Source organism: Rana temporaria, chromosome 3 (genome assembly GCF_905171775.1).
Source record: "Rana temporaria chromosome 3, aRanTem1.1, whole genome shotgun sequence".
Classification (NCBI taxonomy): domain Eukaryota; kingdom Metazoa; phylum Chordata; class Amphibia; order Anura; family Ranidae; genus Rana; species Rana temporaria.
In genome coordinates, this window is record NC_053491.1 from 484,811,794 (window position 1) to 484,829,593 (window position 17,800).

The following is a 17,800-nucleotide window of genomic DNA, read 5'->3' on the forward strand; positions in this document are numbered from 1 at the left end:
CTAGGTCACCAGTGCCTTCCGGCTGTCTCCCCTGGTTAGGCTAGGTCACCAGTGCCTTCCGGCTGTCTCCCCTGGTTAGGCTAGGTCACCAGTGCCTTCCGGCTGTCTCCCCTGGTTAGGCTAGGTCACCAGTGCCTTCCGGCTGTCTCCCCTGGTTAGGCTAGGTCACCAGTGCCTTCCGGCTGTCTCCCCTGGTTAGGCTAGGTCACCAGTGCCTTCCGGCTGTCTCCCCTGGTTAGGCTAGGTCACCAGTGCCTTCCGGCTGTCTTCCCTGGTTAGGCTAGGTCACCAGTACCTTCCGGCTGTCTCCCCTGGTTAGGCTAGGTCACCAGCGCCTTCCGGCTGTCTCCCCTGGTTAGGCTAGGTCACCAGTGCCTTCCGGCTGTCTCCCCTGGTTAGGCTAGGTCACCAGTGCCTTCCGGCTGTCTCCCCTGGTTAGGCTAGGTCACCAGTGCCTTCCGGCTGTCTCCCCTGGTTAGGCTAGGTCACCAGCGCCTTCCGGCTGTCTCCCCTGGCTAGGTCCACCAGGGCCTTCCAAGTGTCCCCCTGGCTAGGCTAGGTCACCAACTCTTTCCGGGCAGATCTTGTGTATGAAACCAGAGAATAGAATTAATTGTATTTATTTATTGCCATGGCTTTAGAAATGCGAGTGTCTGCCCACATAATGACACTGACCGTGGCAACGTACATATAACCACATGTGCCAGGTCTCATACAGCACAAGAGCAAGACGTGGCGCAGGCGTCATCAGACGTCACAAACTCCACCATGGAGTCCAACGTTGTCTTGCTTAGGAAAAGTTCACCTATACTGCTCTGTGCTGCCACCTAGAGTTCTGATCTGGTGCATGCGCAGACACCGTGGTGTGCCTGCACTGGCATCTGACCCCCCTACACGTGCAGAAAAGCTGCATTCCCTACCAGTAACCTGGCAGAGACCCCGCTCAGTTTCTGTGCACGCTCCAGATCCTGCAAGTTGTCTCCTGGGATGCCTTGATGTAGGATTCCCAGGAGGCAGTTCACCTCGTGCACGATTCATGTGGGGTTAGGAGAGGGGAACATTAGAAAAGGGGGGACGGTCAGCTTTAATCTTCAGGACAAAAAATGTGCATTTTAAGAGTTAAAAAAAGTGACTCTGCCATCTCATCACTTAATTTGGAGCCGGGATTGTTAAAGCTCAGCTTACATAATGCTCTGGAGTGGCTTCCCTGCTGCTACAAGCAGCCATATGTCGCTCTGTTGCTGCTCCCTCGCTAGCGATTTAGTTTCCGCAGTGCTTCAGGCACCGACGGAGCGACTTCCACCGGGGATAACAAAAGCTGAATTTCCGGCATTCTGCCGCCGGCGTAGTGTCACCACCATACAATCACAGATGAAGCATTACGCAGAGAATACACGGCTGCCGGCTCCCACATCTGCCGGTGAAACATGAAAATTAGTTTATTAGGAAATAAGTATGTTGGTAATATAAGAAGAAAAGTTTACTAAATAGTTGGATAAAGTTATAATAGCAATGAAAGAGGAGGGCAGAAAATGTTGATAACAAATGGGAGAGCTAGGACATGCTTGCTCATCACATGGAAGGGTTGCCAAGGGAGCAGTATGGAGAGGAGTGTGGAGGGTAAGACAGTGAGCAGTATGTACAGGAGAGGAGTGTGGAGGGTATGACAGTGGGCGGTATGTACAGGAGAGGAGTGTGGAGGGTAAGACAGTGAGCAGTATGTACAGGAGAGGAGTGTGGAGGCTATGACAGTGGGCAGTATGTACAGGAGAGGAGTGTGGAGGCTATGACAGTGGGCAGTATGTACAGGAGACGTGTGGAGGGTATGATGGGGGCAGTATGTACAGGAGAGGAGTGTGGAGGCTATGAAAGTGGGCAGTATGTACAGAAGAGCAGTGTGGAGGGTATGAAAGTGGGTGATATGTTCAGGAGAGTAGTGTGGAGGGTATGACGGTGGGCAGTATGTACAGGAGAGGAGTGTGGGGGGTATGACAGTGGGCAGTATGTACAGGAGAGGAGTGTGGAGGGAATGACAGTGGGCAGTATGTACAGGAGAGGAGTGTGGAGGGTAAGACAGTGGGCAGTATGTACAGGAGACGAGTGTGGAGGGTATGACAGTGGGCACTATGTACAGGAGAGGAGTGTGGAGGGTATGATGGGGGCAGTATGTACAGGAGAGGAGTGTGGAGGGAATGACAGTGGGCAGTATGTACAGGAGAGGAGTGTGGAAGAGTATGATGAGAGCAGTATGGAGAGGAGTGTGGGGGGTATGACAGTGGGCAGTATGTACAGGAGTGTGGAGGGTATGATGGGAGTAGTATGGAGAGGAGTGTGGGGGGTAAGACAGTGGGCAGTATGTACAGGAGAGGAGTGTGGAGGGTAAGACGGTGAGCAGTATGGTACAGGAGAGGAGTGTGGAGGGTAAGACGGTGAGCAGTATGGTACAGGAGAGGAGTGTGGAGGGTATGACAGTGGGCACTATGTACAGGAGAGGAGTGTGGGGGTATGACGGTGGGCACTATGTACAGGAGAGGAGTGTGGAGGATTTTGAGGCCAGTAAAGAGGGGGGCCCATTTGTGTGTCTCTGATGCATTAAGCAGAGCTCTACACACTGACGTGCATTTTATGAATGGGCTGTACAGTTCAGGCTAGAGATGCATTGCAACGTACAGCAGTTAGGGACATTTTCTCCTCGTTCTGAGTGTCATCCAGTGGGGGGTTGTAGGTGTCTAATAGGTCTATACTATGTGTTATGTGATCCTCTATCTCCTCTTCCTCCAGGTTGATATATTCAGTAAGCAGTTCTTGTTGATCCCCATACACCTGGAGGTGCACTGGTCTCTCGTCTGCGTGGACGTCTCTAAACGGACCATTACTTACTTTGATTCCCAGCGTACGCTGAACAGGCGCTGCCCGAAGGTGAGCTCTGCCGGGACCCATTGTGTACATCCTATCTGTATACGTATTTCACGTCTCTCTCTACAACGCTCCGTGTTTTTTTTTTTTTTTTTCTTTTCATTTTTTTCATCGCTCTCATCTGTAGACTACGGAACTGTATATTTGGCGCCTCCTAGTGAAAGCTCGCTGTATTGCCGGCCCATTGAAATAAAGCTGCTCCACTGGCTCAGAAATGGTCTTTTTAAATGAAAGATTATGTCATAAACATTGGCGATGTTCAGAGATGATTATACACATGTAATGGTGACAGGAAGTGGATGGGACACCGCTGTCTTGGGACGGGTAGACATGTTTAAAGCTAAACTCCAGCAAAAACCATTAAGGGATCACGCACATTATGCTGCATTAACCACTTAAGGACCGAACAATATGCTGCCTAAAGACCCAAGGTGTTTTTACAGTTCGGCACTGCGTCGCTTTAACAGACAATTGTGCGACGTGGCTCCCAAACAAAATTGGCGTCCTTTTTTCCCCACAAATAGAGCTTTCTTTTGGTGGTATTTGATCACCTCGGCTGTTTTTATTTTTTGCACTATAAACAAAAATAGAGCGACAATTTTGAAAAAAATGCAATCTTTTTTACTTTTTGCTATAATAAATATCCCCCAAAAACATATATAAATTTTTTTTTTTACCTCAGTTTAGGCCGATACGTATTCTTCTACCTATTTTTTGCTAAAAAAAAATCGCAATAAGTGTTTATCGATTGGTTTGCGCAAAATTTATAGCGTTTACAAAATAGGGGATAGTTTTATTGCATTTTTATTAATTTTTTTTTTTTTTTTACTACTAATGGCGGCGATCAGCGATTTTTTTTTTTTTTTTTTTTTTTTTTTTTTTTTTTCCATGACTGCGACATTATGGCGGACACTTCGGACAATTTTGACACATTTTTGGGACAATTGTCATTTTCACAGCAAAAAATGCATTTAAATTGCATTGTTTATTGTGAAAATGACAGTTGCAGTTTGGGAGTTAACCACAAGGGGGCGCTGTAGGAGTTAGGGTTCACCTAGTGTGTGTTTACAACTGTAGGGGGGTGTGGCTGTAGGTCTGACGTCATTGATCGAGTCTCCCTATAAAGGGGATCACTCGATCGATGCACCGCCACAGTGAAGCACGGGGAAGCCGTGTTTACATACGGCTCTCCCCGTTCTTCAGCTCCGGGGAGCGATCGCGGGGGGGCGGCTATAAACAAATAGCCGCGCCGTCGTCCCGGATCGCTCCCCGAGGGAACCCGACCGCCGCGTGTAGCGGGGGGGGTCCCGATCGGACCCACGTCTAGGCAGGGACGTACAGGTACGCCAATGTGCCTGTACGTGCCATTCTGCCGACGTATATGTACATGCGGCGGTCGGGAAGTGGTTAAGATCCATAAGTTGTTTTCTTTTTTTTTTTGTTATGACTGACCCCAGTTATATGTTATGGGCCCATACACAGAGATCTCTAACCTAAAGCTGCATTCACCTGTGGGGGCAATAAGGCCCGGATTCACGTAGAAGCGCGTATCTTTGTGCGGGCGTAACGTATCCTATTTACGTTACGCCTCCGCAACTTTGACAGGCAAGTGCCGTATTCTCAAACCAAAGTTGCGGCGGCGTAGCGTAAATAGGCCGGCGTAAGCCCGCCTAATTCAAATGTTGTAGATGTGGGCGTGTGCTATGTAAATTTAATGTAACCCCACGTAAATGACGCTTTTTACGAACGGCGCATGTGCCGTCCGTGAAAGTATCCCAGTGCGCATGCTCCAAATTAACCCGCAAGAAGCCAATGCTTTCGACGTGAACGTAAATGACGCCCAGCCCTATACGCAAACGACGTAAAATTTTCAAAATTTTACGCGGGAACGACGTCCATACTTAACATTGGTACGCCGCATGTACGCCTCATATAGCAGGGGTAACTTTACGCCGGGAAAAGCCTAACGTAAAAGGCGTATCTGTACTGCGTCGGCCGGGCGTACGTTCGTGAATTGGCGTATCTAGCCGATTTACATATTTCTAGGCGTAAATCAGCGTACATGCCCCTAGCGGCCAGCGTAAATATGCAGTTAAGATACAACAGCGTAAGAGACTTGCGCCGGTCGGATCTAATACAAATCTATGCGTAACTGATTCTAAGAATCTGGCGCATAGATACGATGGCTCGGACTCAGATACGCCGGCGTAACTCGTACGTGAATCCGGGCCTAAATCTTTAATATCTGCGTTCACGGTCCTACCTGTGGTCTAATGCTGGACACGTGTAAATGTTTGCGCAAACGTTTATATGCATAAAACTATTGGTGTAGATGTACAGCTATTAATGTAAACGTATGCTTTTGGTCCTGAATACCCAGGATGCTAGGCAGCTTAGTAAGTGAGGTTGCTAGGTGGCAGGAGATGCTTGCGTCCTAACAACTGAAGACACTTGGCAGTGGGAATCGCCTGCATCCTAGCAACCGATGACACGTGGGAGCTGGAGATAACTGGATCCTAGCAACAGAGGGCGATTGGCAGAAGGGGATGCCTGCATCGTAGCAACCGATGACACGGGGGAGCTGGAGATAACTGGATCCTAGCAACAGAGGGCGATTGGCAGAAGGAGATGCCTGCATCCTAGCAACAAGGAACACTAGGCAGCAGGAGATGTATACATCCCAACAACTGAAGGCAGTAGATGTCGTCTTTATCTTAGCAACTGAGGATGCTAGGCGGCAGGAGATGTCGGTATCTTGGCAACGGAGGATGCTAGGCAGCAGGAGATGTCTGTATCTTGGCAGCAGGAGATGTCTGTATCTTGGCAACAGAGGATGCTAGGCAGCAGGAGATGTCGTCTGTGTCTTGGCAACGGAGGATGCTAGGCAGCAGGAGATGTCTGTATCTTGGCAGCAGGAGATGTCTATCTTGGCAACAGAGGATGCTAGGCAGCAGGAGATGTCGTCTGTGTCTTGGCAACGGAGGATGCTAGGCAGCAGGAGATGTCTGTGTCTCGGCAACGGAGGATGCTAGGCAGCAGGAGATGTCTGTGTCTTGGCAACGGAGGATGCTAGGCAGCAGGAGATGTCTGTGTCTCGGCAACGGAGGATGCTAGGCAGCAGGAGATGTCTGTATCTTGGCAGCAGGAGATGTCTGTCTTGGCAACGGAGGATGCTAGGCAGCAGGAGATGTCTGTCCTGGCAACGGAGGATGCTAGGCAGCAGGAGATGTCTGTATCTTGGCAGCAGGAGATGTCTGTCTTGGCAACGGAGGATGCTAGGCAGCAGGAGATGTCTGTCTTGGCAACGGAGGATGCTAGGCAGCAGGAGATGTCTGTATCTTGGCAACGGATGATTCTAGGCAGCAGGAGATGTCTGTATCTTGGCAACGGATGATTCTAGGCAGCAGGAGATGTCTCTTGGCAACGGATGATTCTAGGCAGCAGGAGATGTCTGTATCTTGGCAACGGATGATTCTAGGCAGCAGGAGATGTCTGTATCTTGGCAACGGATGATTCTAGGCAGCAGGAGATGGCTGTATCTTGGCAACGGATGATTCTAGGCAGCAGGAGATGTCTGTATCTTGGCAACGGATGATTCTAGGCAGCAGGAGATGGCTGTATCTTGGCAACGGATGATTCTAGGCAGCAGGAGATGTCTCTTGGCAACATAGTATGCTAGGCAGCAGGAGATGTCTATCTTGGCAACGGAGGATGCTAGGCAGCAGGAGATGTCTGTTTCTTAGCTAACAACGAGGTGTTAATACTGTGGGACTGAGTGCCGATGACATACAGCATTAAAGTATCCACCTGCTTTTTAAGGATGGGTGACCCTAAAATTATGCCCCCCGCGCTGAAAAAAGTTCTGCGGACGCCCATGCTCAGAGAACTCAAGTAGCAGTTTTTTTGCAACCTGCTCTAAAGTATGTCCCATCACTCCTCCTCCAGCAGCTATATAAAAGGATATGTGGAGGGGCTGAATGGAGGAGCTGGTCCAGCATGGACAGTAATTGGACACTCCCAAAATAAGAGAAGGGTTATGATGGTGGCAAGGTGAGAGGGGCTGTGCTGGGGAATAAGCACTTTGGAGGGGTTCAATCTCTGGTAAGTTCAAATACATATTGCAAGTCAAAAAAAAAAAAAAAGTTTATAAAAACAACTGCAAGCATTTAAAATGCTTACGTTTTTTTCAGTAATTTAATCAATATTTTTTTTTTTTAAGTTGGTGACAGGGTCTCTTGAAATTTCTGTCCACATGGTGGCAACGCTGCTGCGATACACGGCTCGATAAAAAGCGCTGTCCTCTTTTTTTCCGAAGATGAAAATAATTTCTGGCCATAACCAAGTTTCCCTTTCCCTCCCCTCCCCAGCACATAGCCAAATATCTGCAGGCTGAAGCCGTGAAGAAGGAGCGTGCAGAATATGTGGAAGGCTGGAATGGATTATTCAAGATGGTGAGCGCACAACGGTCCATTTCATCCGTTTTTGTAACGTTCTTTTATGATCCCCAATAAGTGATATAATAATTTTTTTTTTTTTTTTCTTTTTTTTTTTTTTTAGAATGTGGCAAGACAGAATAACGACAGCGACTGCGGAGCGTTTGTTTTGCAGGTGAGGCCACTCCACCTCTAAGATGTAAATGATCGAGACAAAATATGATCGCTTCCCACCCCAGGGTTGGAGGAGAAGTCTCTTACCTTCTTGGTCCCTCCTCCGTCTTTCCTGCTATTCCTCCCTCTGCTTCTTTTCTAAACCCTAACTCTCATCTCCACTTCCTTTCATTCTACAACCCCCCCGCCACATTATGATCCTCTCCTCCTATTCATCCCTTTATACCCTTCCCTTTCCAAGACCAGGACACCACATTATGATCCTCTCCTCCTATTCATCCCTTTATTCCCTTCCCTTTCCAAGACCAGGACACCACATTACGATCCTCTCCTCCTATTCCCCCCCCCCCCCCCTTTCTATACGATTCCCTTTCCAAGACCAGGACACCACATTATGATCCTCTCCTCCTATTCATTCCTTTATTTCCTTCCCTTTCCAAGACCAGGACACCACATTACGATCCTCTCCTCCTATTCATCCCTTTATACCCTTCCCTTTCCAAGACCAGAACACCACATTACGATCCTCTCCTCCTATTCATCCCTTTATTCCCTTCCCTTTCCAAGACCAGGACACCACATTACGATCCTCTCCTCCTATTCATCCCTTTATACCCTTCCCTTTCCAAGACCAGAACACCACATTACGATCCTCTCCTCCTATTCATCCCTTTATTCCCTTCCCTTTCCAAGACCAGGACACCACATTATGATCCTCTCCTCCTATTCATCCCTTTATTCCCTTCCCTTTCCAAGACCAGGACACCACATTACGATCCTCTCCTCCTATTCATCCCTTTATTCCCTTCCCTTTCCAAGACCAGGACATCACATTACGATCCTCTCCTCCTATTCATCCCTTTATACCCTTCCCTTTCTAAGACCAGGACATCACATTACGATCCTCTCCTCCTATTCATTCCTTTTATACCCTTCCCTTCCCTTTCCAAGACCAGGACACCACATTACGATCCTCTACTCCTATTCATCCCTTTATACCCTTCCCTTTCCAAGACCAGAACACCACATTACGATCCTCTCCTCCTATTCATCCCTTTATACCCTTCCCTTTCCAAGACCAGAACACCACATTACGATCCTCTCCTCCTATTCATCCCTTTATACCCTTCCCTTTCCAAGACCAGAACACCACATTACGATCCTCTCCTCCTATTCATCCCTTTATTCCCTTCCCTTTCCAAGACCAGGACACCACATTACGATCCTCTCCTCCTATTCATCCCTTTATACCCTTCCCTTTCCAAGACCAGGACACCACATTACGATCCTCTCCTCCTATTCATCCCTTTATACCCTTCCCTTTCCAAGACCAGAACACCACATTACGATCCTCTCCTCCTATTCATCCCTTTATACCCTTCCCTTTCTAAGACCAGAACACCACATTATGATCCTCTCCTCCTATTCATCCCTTTATACCCTTCCCTTTCCAAGACCAGAACACCACATTACGATCCTCTCCTCCTATTCATCCCTTTATTCCCTTCCCTTTCCAAGACCAGGACATCACATTACGATCCTCTCCTCCTATTCATCCCTTTATACCCTTCCCTTTCTAAGACCAGGACATCACATTACGATCCTCTCCTCCTATTCATCCCTTTATACCCTTCCCTTTCTAAGACCAGAACACCACATTACGATCCTCTCCTCCTATTCATCCCTTTATACCCTTCCCTTTCCAAGACCAGGACACCACATTATGATCCTCTCCTCATATTCATTCCTTTATACCCTTCCCTTTCCAAGACCAGGACACCACATTATGATCCTCTCCTCCTATTCATCCCTTTTATACCCTTCCCTTTCCAAGACCAGAACACCACATTACGATCCTCTCCTCCTATTCTCTTCATAGCATTTCCTACCCTTTCCAAGACCACCACACATTGCGACCCTCTCCTCTTATGCCTCCCTTTACACCATTCTCTTTTCAAGATCTGCACACCACATTATGACCCTCTCCTACTCTTCCCTCCCTTTTTTTTTATACCATTCCCTTCCCAAGACCAGCACACATTACAACCCTCCCCTTTTATTCCCCCCTTATACCATTCCCTTCCCTACCCTTTCCAAGACCAGGACACCACATTACGACCCTCTCCTCCTATTCCCCCCATTTATTCCATTACCTTCCCTACCCTTTCCAAGACCAACACACCACATTACGATCCTCTCTTCTTACACCCCCCCCCCTTTTTATACTATTCCATTTCCAAGACACCACATTACGACCCTCTCCTTCCTATTCTCTTCTTCATAGCATTTCCTACCCTTTCCAAGACCATCACACATTTGCGACCCTCTCCTCTTATACCTCCCTTTTATACCATTCCCTTTTCAAGATCATCACACCACATTATGACCCTCTCCTACTCTTTCCTCCCTTTTATACCATTCCCTTCCCTTTCCAAAGCCAGAAAGCCACATTATGGCCTTCTCCTATTTCTCCCCTTTACACTATTCCCTTCCCTTTCCAAGACCAACACACCACATTACGACTCTCCCCTTTTATTCCCCCCTTATACTATTCCATTCCCTTCCCTACCCTTTCCAAGACAAGCACACCACATTACGACCCTCCCCTCCTTCCCCCCTTTATATACTATTCCCTTCCCTTTCCAAGTCCAGCACACTACATTTACGACCCCCTCCTATTCTTTCCTTTATACCCTTTCCAAGACCAGGGCATCACGTTACAACCCCCCTCTTCCTATTCCCTTTTACACCCTTCCTCTCCCTACCCTTTCCAAAACCAGGACACCACATTACTTCACTTCCCAAGACTAGCACACCACATTATGACCCTCTCGTCCTATTCCTTGCCTTTATACTATTCCCTTCACTTCCCAAGACTAGCACACCACATTATGACCCTCTCCTCCTATTCCTTGCCTTTATACTATTCCCTTCACTTCCCAAGACTAGCACACCACATTATGACCCTCTCCTCCTATTCCTTGCCTTTATACTATTCCCTTCACTTCCCAAGACTAGCACACCACATTATGACCCTCTCCTCCTATTTCTTGCCTTTATACTATTCCCTTCACTTCCCAAGACTAGCACACCACATTATGACCCTCTCCTCCTATTCCTTGCCTTTATACTATTCCCTTCACTTCCCAAGACTAGCACACCACATTATGACCCTCTCCTCCTATTCCTTGCCTTTATACTATTCCCTTCACTTCCCAAGACTAGCACACCACATTATGACCCTCTCCTCCTATTCCTTGCCTTTATACTATTCCCTTCACTTCCCAAGACTAGCACACCACATTATGACCCTCTCCTATTGCCCCCTTGTATATCATTCCCTACCTACCTACTCCGAGGCCACCATACAGCTTTTCTCCTATGTCTCGTTGACATTTCCCAGAAGGTTCACTTGCTATAATTCTCCTTGCTTAGTCTTTGCCCCCCTCTGTAAAACATTCTTATTATAATACAGGATTTATATAGCGCTAACAGTTTGCGCAGAGATTTACAAAATGAAGGAAGACCTTAGTTACAATACAATTTGTTACAAGATGAGGAATCGGATGGCCTTACTCGTTGGAGCTTACGATCTAACATCACATAAATATACCAGCTTTTCTCAATCATTTACACAGAGGAGCTCTTGAAGTTAATGTCAAGCCTCAGGGATCCCTGGTTTCTACATCTCATGGTACATTAGCATAAACACTAAGTTGTAGACATAAGAAATTATTTAGTAGGTAACGTGACGCACTTGGCATATTTGACACCCAGGGCTGCTCGATAACCACAACACCTCTTTTAGTAACTATAAAGAAGTGAAACGATGATAATGGGCAAACCATTAAAGCAGATGATGAAAGTTGTAGTATTCCCTCACTTGGCGGTCTGTAAAGAAATGCCTGTTTAATGATCAGTGAAATAGCCCCCGTTACACTGGTATTCAGTGACGTGCCATCTTCCACTGGTGGTCAGAAGAGGAGGGACTTCTCGGGGGGGTGCTTCATGAAATGCTCCCTTATATTGGTGTTCAGTGCAGCAGGTTCTTGTATGTTTGTTTAGGTTATTTAATAAACGCTTTCTTGTATAGATGGTAAATGGAGAAGGGCCTTCTTGTATAGGTGGCCAATGGAGAAGGTTCTTCTGGTATAGGTGGTTGGGTAGAGAAGGGCCCGGTCTGGTATAGGTGGTCGGCGGAGAAGGGCCCGGTCTGGTATAGGTGGTCGGCGGAGAAGGGCCCGGTCTGGTATAGGTGGTCGGCGGAGAAGGGCCCGCTCTGGTATAGGTGGTCGGCGGAGAAGGGCCCGGTCTGGTATAGGTGGTCGGCGGAGAAGGGCCCGGTCTGGTATAGGTGGTCGGCGGAGAAGGGCCCGGTCTGGTATAGGTGGTCGGCGGAGAAGGGCCCGCTCTGGTATAGGTGGTCGGCGGAGAAGGGCCCGGTCTGGTATAGGTGGTCGGCGGAGAAGGGCCCGGTCTGGTATAGGTGGTCGGCGGAGAAGGGCCCGGTCTGGTATAGGTGGTCGGCGGAGAAGGGCCCGGTCTGGTATAGGTGGTCGGCGGAGAAGGGCCCGGTCTGGTATAGGTGGTCGGCGGAGAAGGACCTTTTTCTATAGATGGTTAATGGAGAAGGACCGTCTTGTCTACGTAGTCGGTGGTGAGTGAGTAACTTGTATAGCGCAGCAAATGCGAACTTAATCGCCTCAAGGTGCTTGGAATCCAGCGTCGTACCAGTCTTTCAGAAGAGGTGGGTCTTTAGTTTTTTCCTAAATGCCCGATGGTTTTCCTCCAAGCGTATGGTAGTGGGTAGAGCATTCCAGAGCCGTGGTCCTTGGACCGAAAATCTACGTTCTCCCTTCGATTTGTAGCGGGATTTAGGAATTTGGAGAGAGGGACCGTCTTGTCTACGTAGTCGGTGGAGAGAGGCACCGTCTTGTCTACGTAGTCAGTGGAGAGAGGCACCGTCTTGTCTACGTAGTCAGTGGAGAGAGGCACCGTCTTGTCTACGTAGTCAGTGGAGAGAGGCACCGTCTTGTCTACATAGTCAGTGGAGAGAGGCACCGTCTTGTCTACATAGTCAGTGGAGAGAGGCACCGTCTTGTCTACGTAGTCAGTGGAGAGAGGCACCGTCTTGTCTACGTAGTCAGTGGAGAGAGGCACCGTCTTGTCTACGTAGTCAGTGGAGAGAGGCACCGTCTTGTCTACGTAGTCAGTGGAGAGAGGCACCGTCTTGTCTACGTAGTCAGTGGAGAGAGGCACCGTCTTGTCTACGTAGTCAGTGGAGAGAGGCACCGTCTTGTCTACGTAGTCGGTGGAGAGAGGCACCGTCTTGTCTACGTAGTCGGTGGAGAGAGGCACCGTCTTGTCTACGTAGTCGGTGGAGAGAGGGACCGTCTTGTCTACATAGTCGGTGGAGAGAGGGACTGTCTTGTGTAGATATATAGGTGATTAGTGGTGAAGGTCCTTATGTGTGGTCAATGGAGGAGGTCTTTCTTATATAGGTGTATACTGTTGTCAGCAGAGTAGGGCTTTCTGATATAGGTGTAGTAGTGGTCAGAGGGCCTTCTTGTATAGGTCTAGAGATGGTTGGTGGGGAAGGTCCTTTTTGTATAGGTTGTCAGTGGAGAACATCCTTTTTATATAGGTAGTCAGTGGTAAAGGTCCATCTTCTATACAGTAGGTAGACAGCAGAAAAGGGTTGTCTTGTATAGGTGCAGTAGAGGTGGTCAGTGGAGAAAAGACTTGTGTAGATGGTCGGTGGAGAAAGTCGATCTCATATAGGTGGTCTCAGAGGAGAAGGGCCTTTTTATATAGGTGGTCAATGGCGAAAGGACCCATGTAGATGGTTGGTGGAGAAGGTCCATCTTAATATAGGTGGTCAGAGGAGCAGGGCCTTGTATAAGTGAATAGGTGGCCAGTATAGAAGAGCCTTCTTGTATAGATGGTCAGTTACAAAGGGTTTTTCTGAATAGGTGGTAAGCCGAGAACAGTGGCCTTACAATGTGGTGGTCAGTGGGGAAAATGTCCCACCTCACAGATAACTAGAAAGATCATGTGTGTCAGTGGTTGTGTCTAATCCGAGAGGCAGATATTGCTCAAGAAATCCCTAGAAACCTCTGGAAGAACCCTGGGCTTGCATGGAAACTTTGTTGAGAAAGGCTGATGCTCATTTGGAACTCCCTTACGCACCGTTACCTTGACTTTGTGAACAGCAGAAATATAAATAATGAAAAGAAAAAAAAGATGGCTGCTCTCACGTCCTGTGTGTCTTTGTCTTTGCAGTACTGCAAGTTCCTGGCACTGGAGCTGCCATTTTCCTTCGGCCAGCAAGACATGCCTAAACTGAGGCGCCAGATGTACAAGGAACTGTGTCATTGTAAGCTAACCGCGTGAAGAGAAGTAACCAGTAACCCGGCCCGAGCGTCCGGACTGAGCCAGAGTCCCGTGGTATTATGACAGAGGGGCTCTCCGTGATCTCACTGCCCCGCTCTGTGCCCGTACTGTGAGGGGACACCCCCCTCACTGTACACCAAGGCTTTTTCAGCCTCCACTTGTACATTGTTTTATGGAGTCGCGGGGGGAGGGGGGTTTTTCTAAATGCCCGTTCCCAAGGGAAGGGTTCCCTTCTCGTCTCCGCAGACAGTATTGTGTCTGTGTCCTGCCGAAAAAACTTTTCTCAGACTATGTTATGCCCCCTTCTTCATCTTATGTGTCTCTTTATTTTTTATTGTTCTTTTTTTTTTATTTTTTTTTTTTTTTTTTTTTTAAACGGTTTCTGGGAAAAGAGAAAAAAAAAAACATTTGTAGGTCTTTTTTTGTTTTGTTTTTTTTGGCAGAAAAGAAGAAAAAGTTAAAAACAACAAATAAAATGTTCTATAGAAAATCCTGTCTGTAAAGTGGCAGTTTTCAAAATGTTCTCTGCTGTGGTCGCATCTCGTTGGCAAACCTATATTTTGAGCGTGAAAAAGGTCGGAGCTCAAGTAAGTCGTTGTTTGGTTCTGTTCTGGGGCGGGGCTTATAGTATTTGGTTAGCCAACCTATGTTTTGCTTGTGAAAGACGGTGAAGCCCTATGAAGTACCGTATTTATCGTGGTATAACGCGCTCCCGTGTATACCGCGCAACCCTAAAGTGGCCCCCAATCCTATTTTTGTTTTTTTGTACTTACAGTTTTGGTGTCTTGCGCGGCGGCCTCGTCGGGTCTGGCGTCCTTCTGCGGCTTCGGGCGTCCTCTTCGGCGGGTCGGGCGTCCTCTTCGGCGGGTCGGGTGTCCTCTTCGGCGGGTCGGGTGTCCTCTTCGGCGGGTCGGGTGTCCTCTTCGGCGGGTCGGGTGTCCTCTTCGGCGGGTCGGGTGTCCTCTTCGGCGGGTCGGGTGTCCTCTTCGGCGGGTCGGGTGTCCTCTTCGGCGGGTCGGGTGTCCTTCTGTGGCGTCCTCCCTGCTTGTTTCCCGCCACGAGTTTGAATACTGCGCCGGCATATACAGAGCGCAGTACACTCGTGTATCTTCGGGCAGGCTTGGCAACTGTCGCGCTGACGTCCTGTACGCTCAGGACGTCAGTGCGAGAGGCGCCGAGACTGCCCGAAGATACACAAGTGTACTGCGCTCGGTATATGCCAGCGCAGTATTCAAACTCGTGGCGGGAAAGCGGGTATCGGCGTATATCGCGCACCCACGATTTTGCCCTGATTTTCAGGGCAAAATAGTGCGCGGTATACGCTGATAAATACGGTAAGTCTTTGGGTCTGTTCTGAGAAGGGGCTTGTCGTTAAAAAAATGGTTAGCCAATCTGGTTGAAGAAGGGGGTGGCGCTCAATGAAGTCGTTGTTTGGGTCTGTTCTTGGGAGGGTCTTAAAGTTACAAATATTTGGTTAGCCAACCTATATTTTTCTTGTGAAAGACGGTGATTTTCAATGAGGTAAGTCTTTGGGTCTGTTCTGGGGTGGGGATTATGATTAAATAAAAAAAGAAAAAAATGGTTAGCCAACCTGGTTGGTCGAAGAGGGGTGGAGCTCAATGAAGTAAGTCTGTTTGCACCTGTTCTTGGGAGGGGCTTATAGTTACAAATATTTGGATTGCCAACCTATATTTGTTCGAAGAAGGGGGTGGAGCTCAATGAAGTAATTGTTTGGGTCTGTTCTGGGGAGAGGCTTACAGTTGCCAATATTTGGTTAGCCAACCTATGTTTAGTCGAATTAGGGGGGTAAAGCTCAATGAAGTAAGTCTTTGGGTCTGTTCTGGGGAGGGGCTTATAGTTGCAAATAACTGAATTGCCAACCTATATTTTGCCTGTGAGAGACAGTGAAGCCCAATAAAGTAAGTCTTTGGGTCTGTTCTGGGGTGGGGCTTATAGTTAAAAAAAAAAATTTGGTTGGCCAACCTGTTTGGTCGAAGAAGGGGGGGGGGCGTAGCTCAATGAAGTAAGTCTGTTTGCACCTGTTCTTGGGAGGGGCTTAAAGTTACAAATATCTGGATTTCCAACCTATATTTGGTCAAAGAAGGGGGTGGAACTCAAGTCGTTTGGGTCTGTTTTGGGGAGGGCCTTATAGTTACAAATATTTAGTTAGCCAGCCTATATTTGGTTGAAAGAGGGGTGGAGCTGAGTGAAATAAGTCATTGTTTGGGTCTGTTCTGGGGAGGGACTTAGTTACAAATATTTTGTTAGCCAATCTGTATTTGGTAAAGGAAGGGGGCGGAGCTCAATTAAGTCTTTGGGTTGGTTCTGGGGAGGGGGTTCTAGTTAGAAATATTTGGTTAGCCAACCTATATTTGGTCGAAGAAGATGGTGGAGCTCATTGAAGTAAGTCTTTGTTTGGGTCTGTTTTGGGGAGGGGCTTATAGTTAGAAATATTTGATCAGCCAACCTATATTTTGCGTGTCAAAGAGGGTGAAGCCCAATGAAGTAAGTCTTTGGATCTGCTCTGGGGTGAGGCTTCTAATAAAAACTTTGGTTAGCCAACCTGTTTGGTCAAAGAAGAGGGGCGGAGCTCAATGAAGTAAGTCTGTTTGCACATGTTCTTGGGAGGGGCTTATAGTTACCAATATTTGGTGAGCCAACCTATGTTTAGTCGAAAGGGGTGAAGCTCAATGAAGTAAGTCTTTGGGTTTGTTCTCGGAAGGGACTTAAAGTTACAAATATTTTGTTAGCCCATCTGTAAAGGAAGGGGGCGGAGCTCAATGAAGTCTTTGGGTCTGTTCTGGGGAGGGGTTTATAATTACAAATATTTCCTTTAATTATGTTTGCGTCCGATTTAAAAGTAAAGGCCTAAAGCTTTATTCACACACAAAAGGGGTAGTTGCCAGTATTGCCTGTGGTCTCCCTGCAGTTAATTTCCACACTGACTTACCATGCCTTGTTCTGCACTGTGTGGTGGCGGCCATCTTGGTAGATGATGAGCAAGGCTTTGCTTCTACATATCATACCTGCACCCCTGATGACTGGTAAACTGATGACTATTTGGGATATTAACCACTTGACCACTGGGCACGTAAACCCACTTAATAACCAGACCAATTTTCAGCGTTCGGTGTTCTCACAATTTGAATGACAATTACTCAGTCATACAACATTGTACCCAAATGAAATTTTTGTCCTTTTTTTCACACAAATAGAGCTTTCTTTTGGTGGTATTTAATCACCGTTGGGTTTTTAATTTTTTGCGCTATAAGAGAAAAAAGACTGAAAATTCTGTAAAAAAAAAAAAAAATTAATTTTTCTTTGTTTCTGTTATAAAATTTAGCACATTTTGTATTTTTTCTTCATTCTTTTGCATAAATGTGAAAGATGAAGTTACGCCGAGTAAATAGATACCCAACATGTTACCCTTCAAAATTGCACACGCTCGTGGAATGGCGCCAAACTTCGCTACATAAAAATCCCTATAGGCGACGTTGCAGAGTATTGTGGGGTATTGCAGAGTATTGTGGGGTATGGCAGAGTATTGCACAGGGAGGGATGGATGGCTGGATCTGTGACTGCATTTGTCACAGATCCAGCCCACAGCAGCTGCTGCTGCTTCCGCTCCCCCCCCTCTCCTCTCTCACACTGTACCATTCGGTACAGAGAGGGGAAGGAGGAACCGGCGTCATCACATGACGCCGGTTTGTTTACTAGTGATCGCCCCGTCATTGGACGGAGCGATCACGTGGTAAACCGCCGCTATCAGCGGCGATTTACTGTGATCCGCCGGGTCTGGAGGACCCAGCGATCACGGACATTCCCGTGTGCGCGCCCCAGAGGGCGCGCGGGAGCGCGATTCTGGGAGGACGTCCTCCCAGAGT

At 47.8% G+C, this 17,800-nt stretch overlaps 1 protein-coding gene across 2 annotated transcripts in view; it reads left to right on the forward strand.

Moving 5' to 3' along the window:
- SENP3 (SUMO specific peptidase 3) overlaps positions 1-14,091 on the forward strand; it is a 36,331-nt gene extending 22,240 nt beyond the window's left edge. For both annotated transcript variants that reach the window (XM_040347070.1, XM_040347069.1), the window contains exons 8-11: positions 2,782-2,919; positions 7,284-7,367; positions 7,474-7,524; positions 13,806-14,091. In XM_040347070.1, the coding sequence (XP_040203004.1) occupies positions 2,782-2,919; positions 7,284-7,367; positions 7,474-7,524; positions 13,806-13,916 (384 nt within the window). In that variant the 3' untranslated portion in view covers positions 13,917-14,091. The remainder of the gene's footprint in view (positions 1-2,781; positions 2,920-7,283; positions 7,368-7,473; positions 7,525-13,805) is intronic.
- Positions 14,092-17,800: the final 3,709 nt, after the last annotated feature.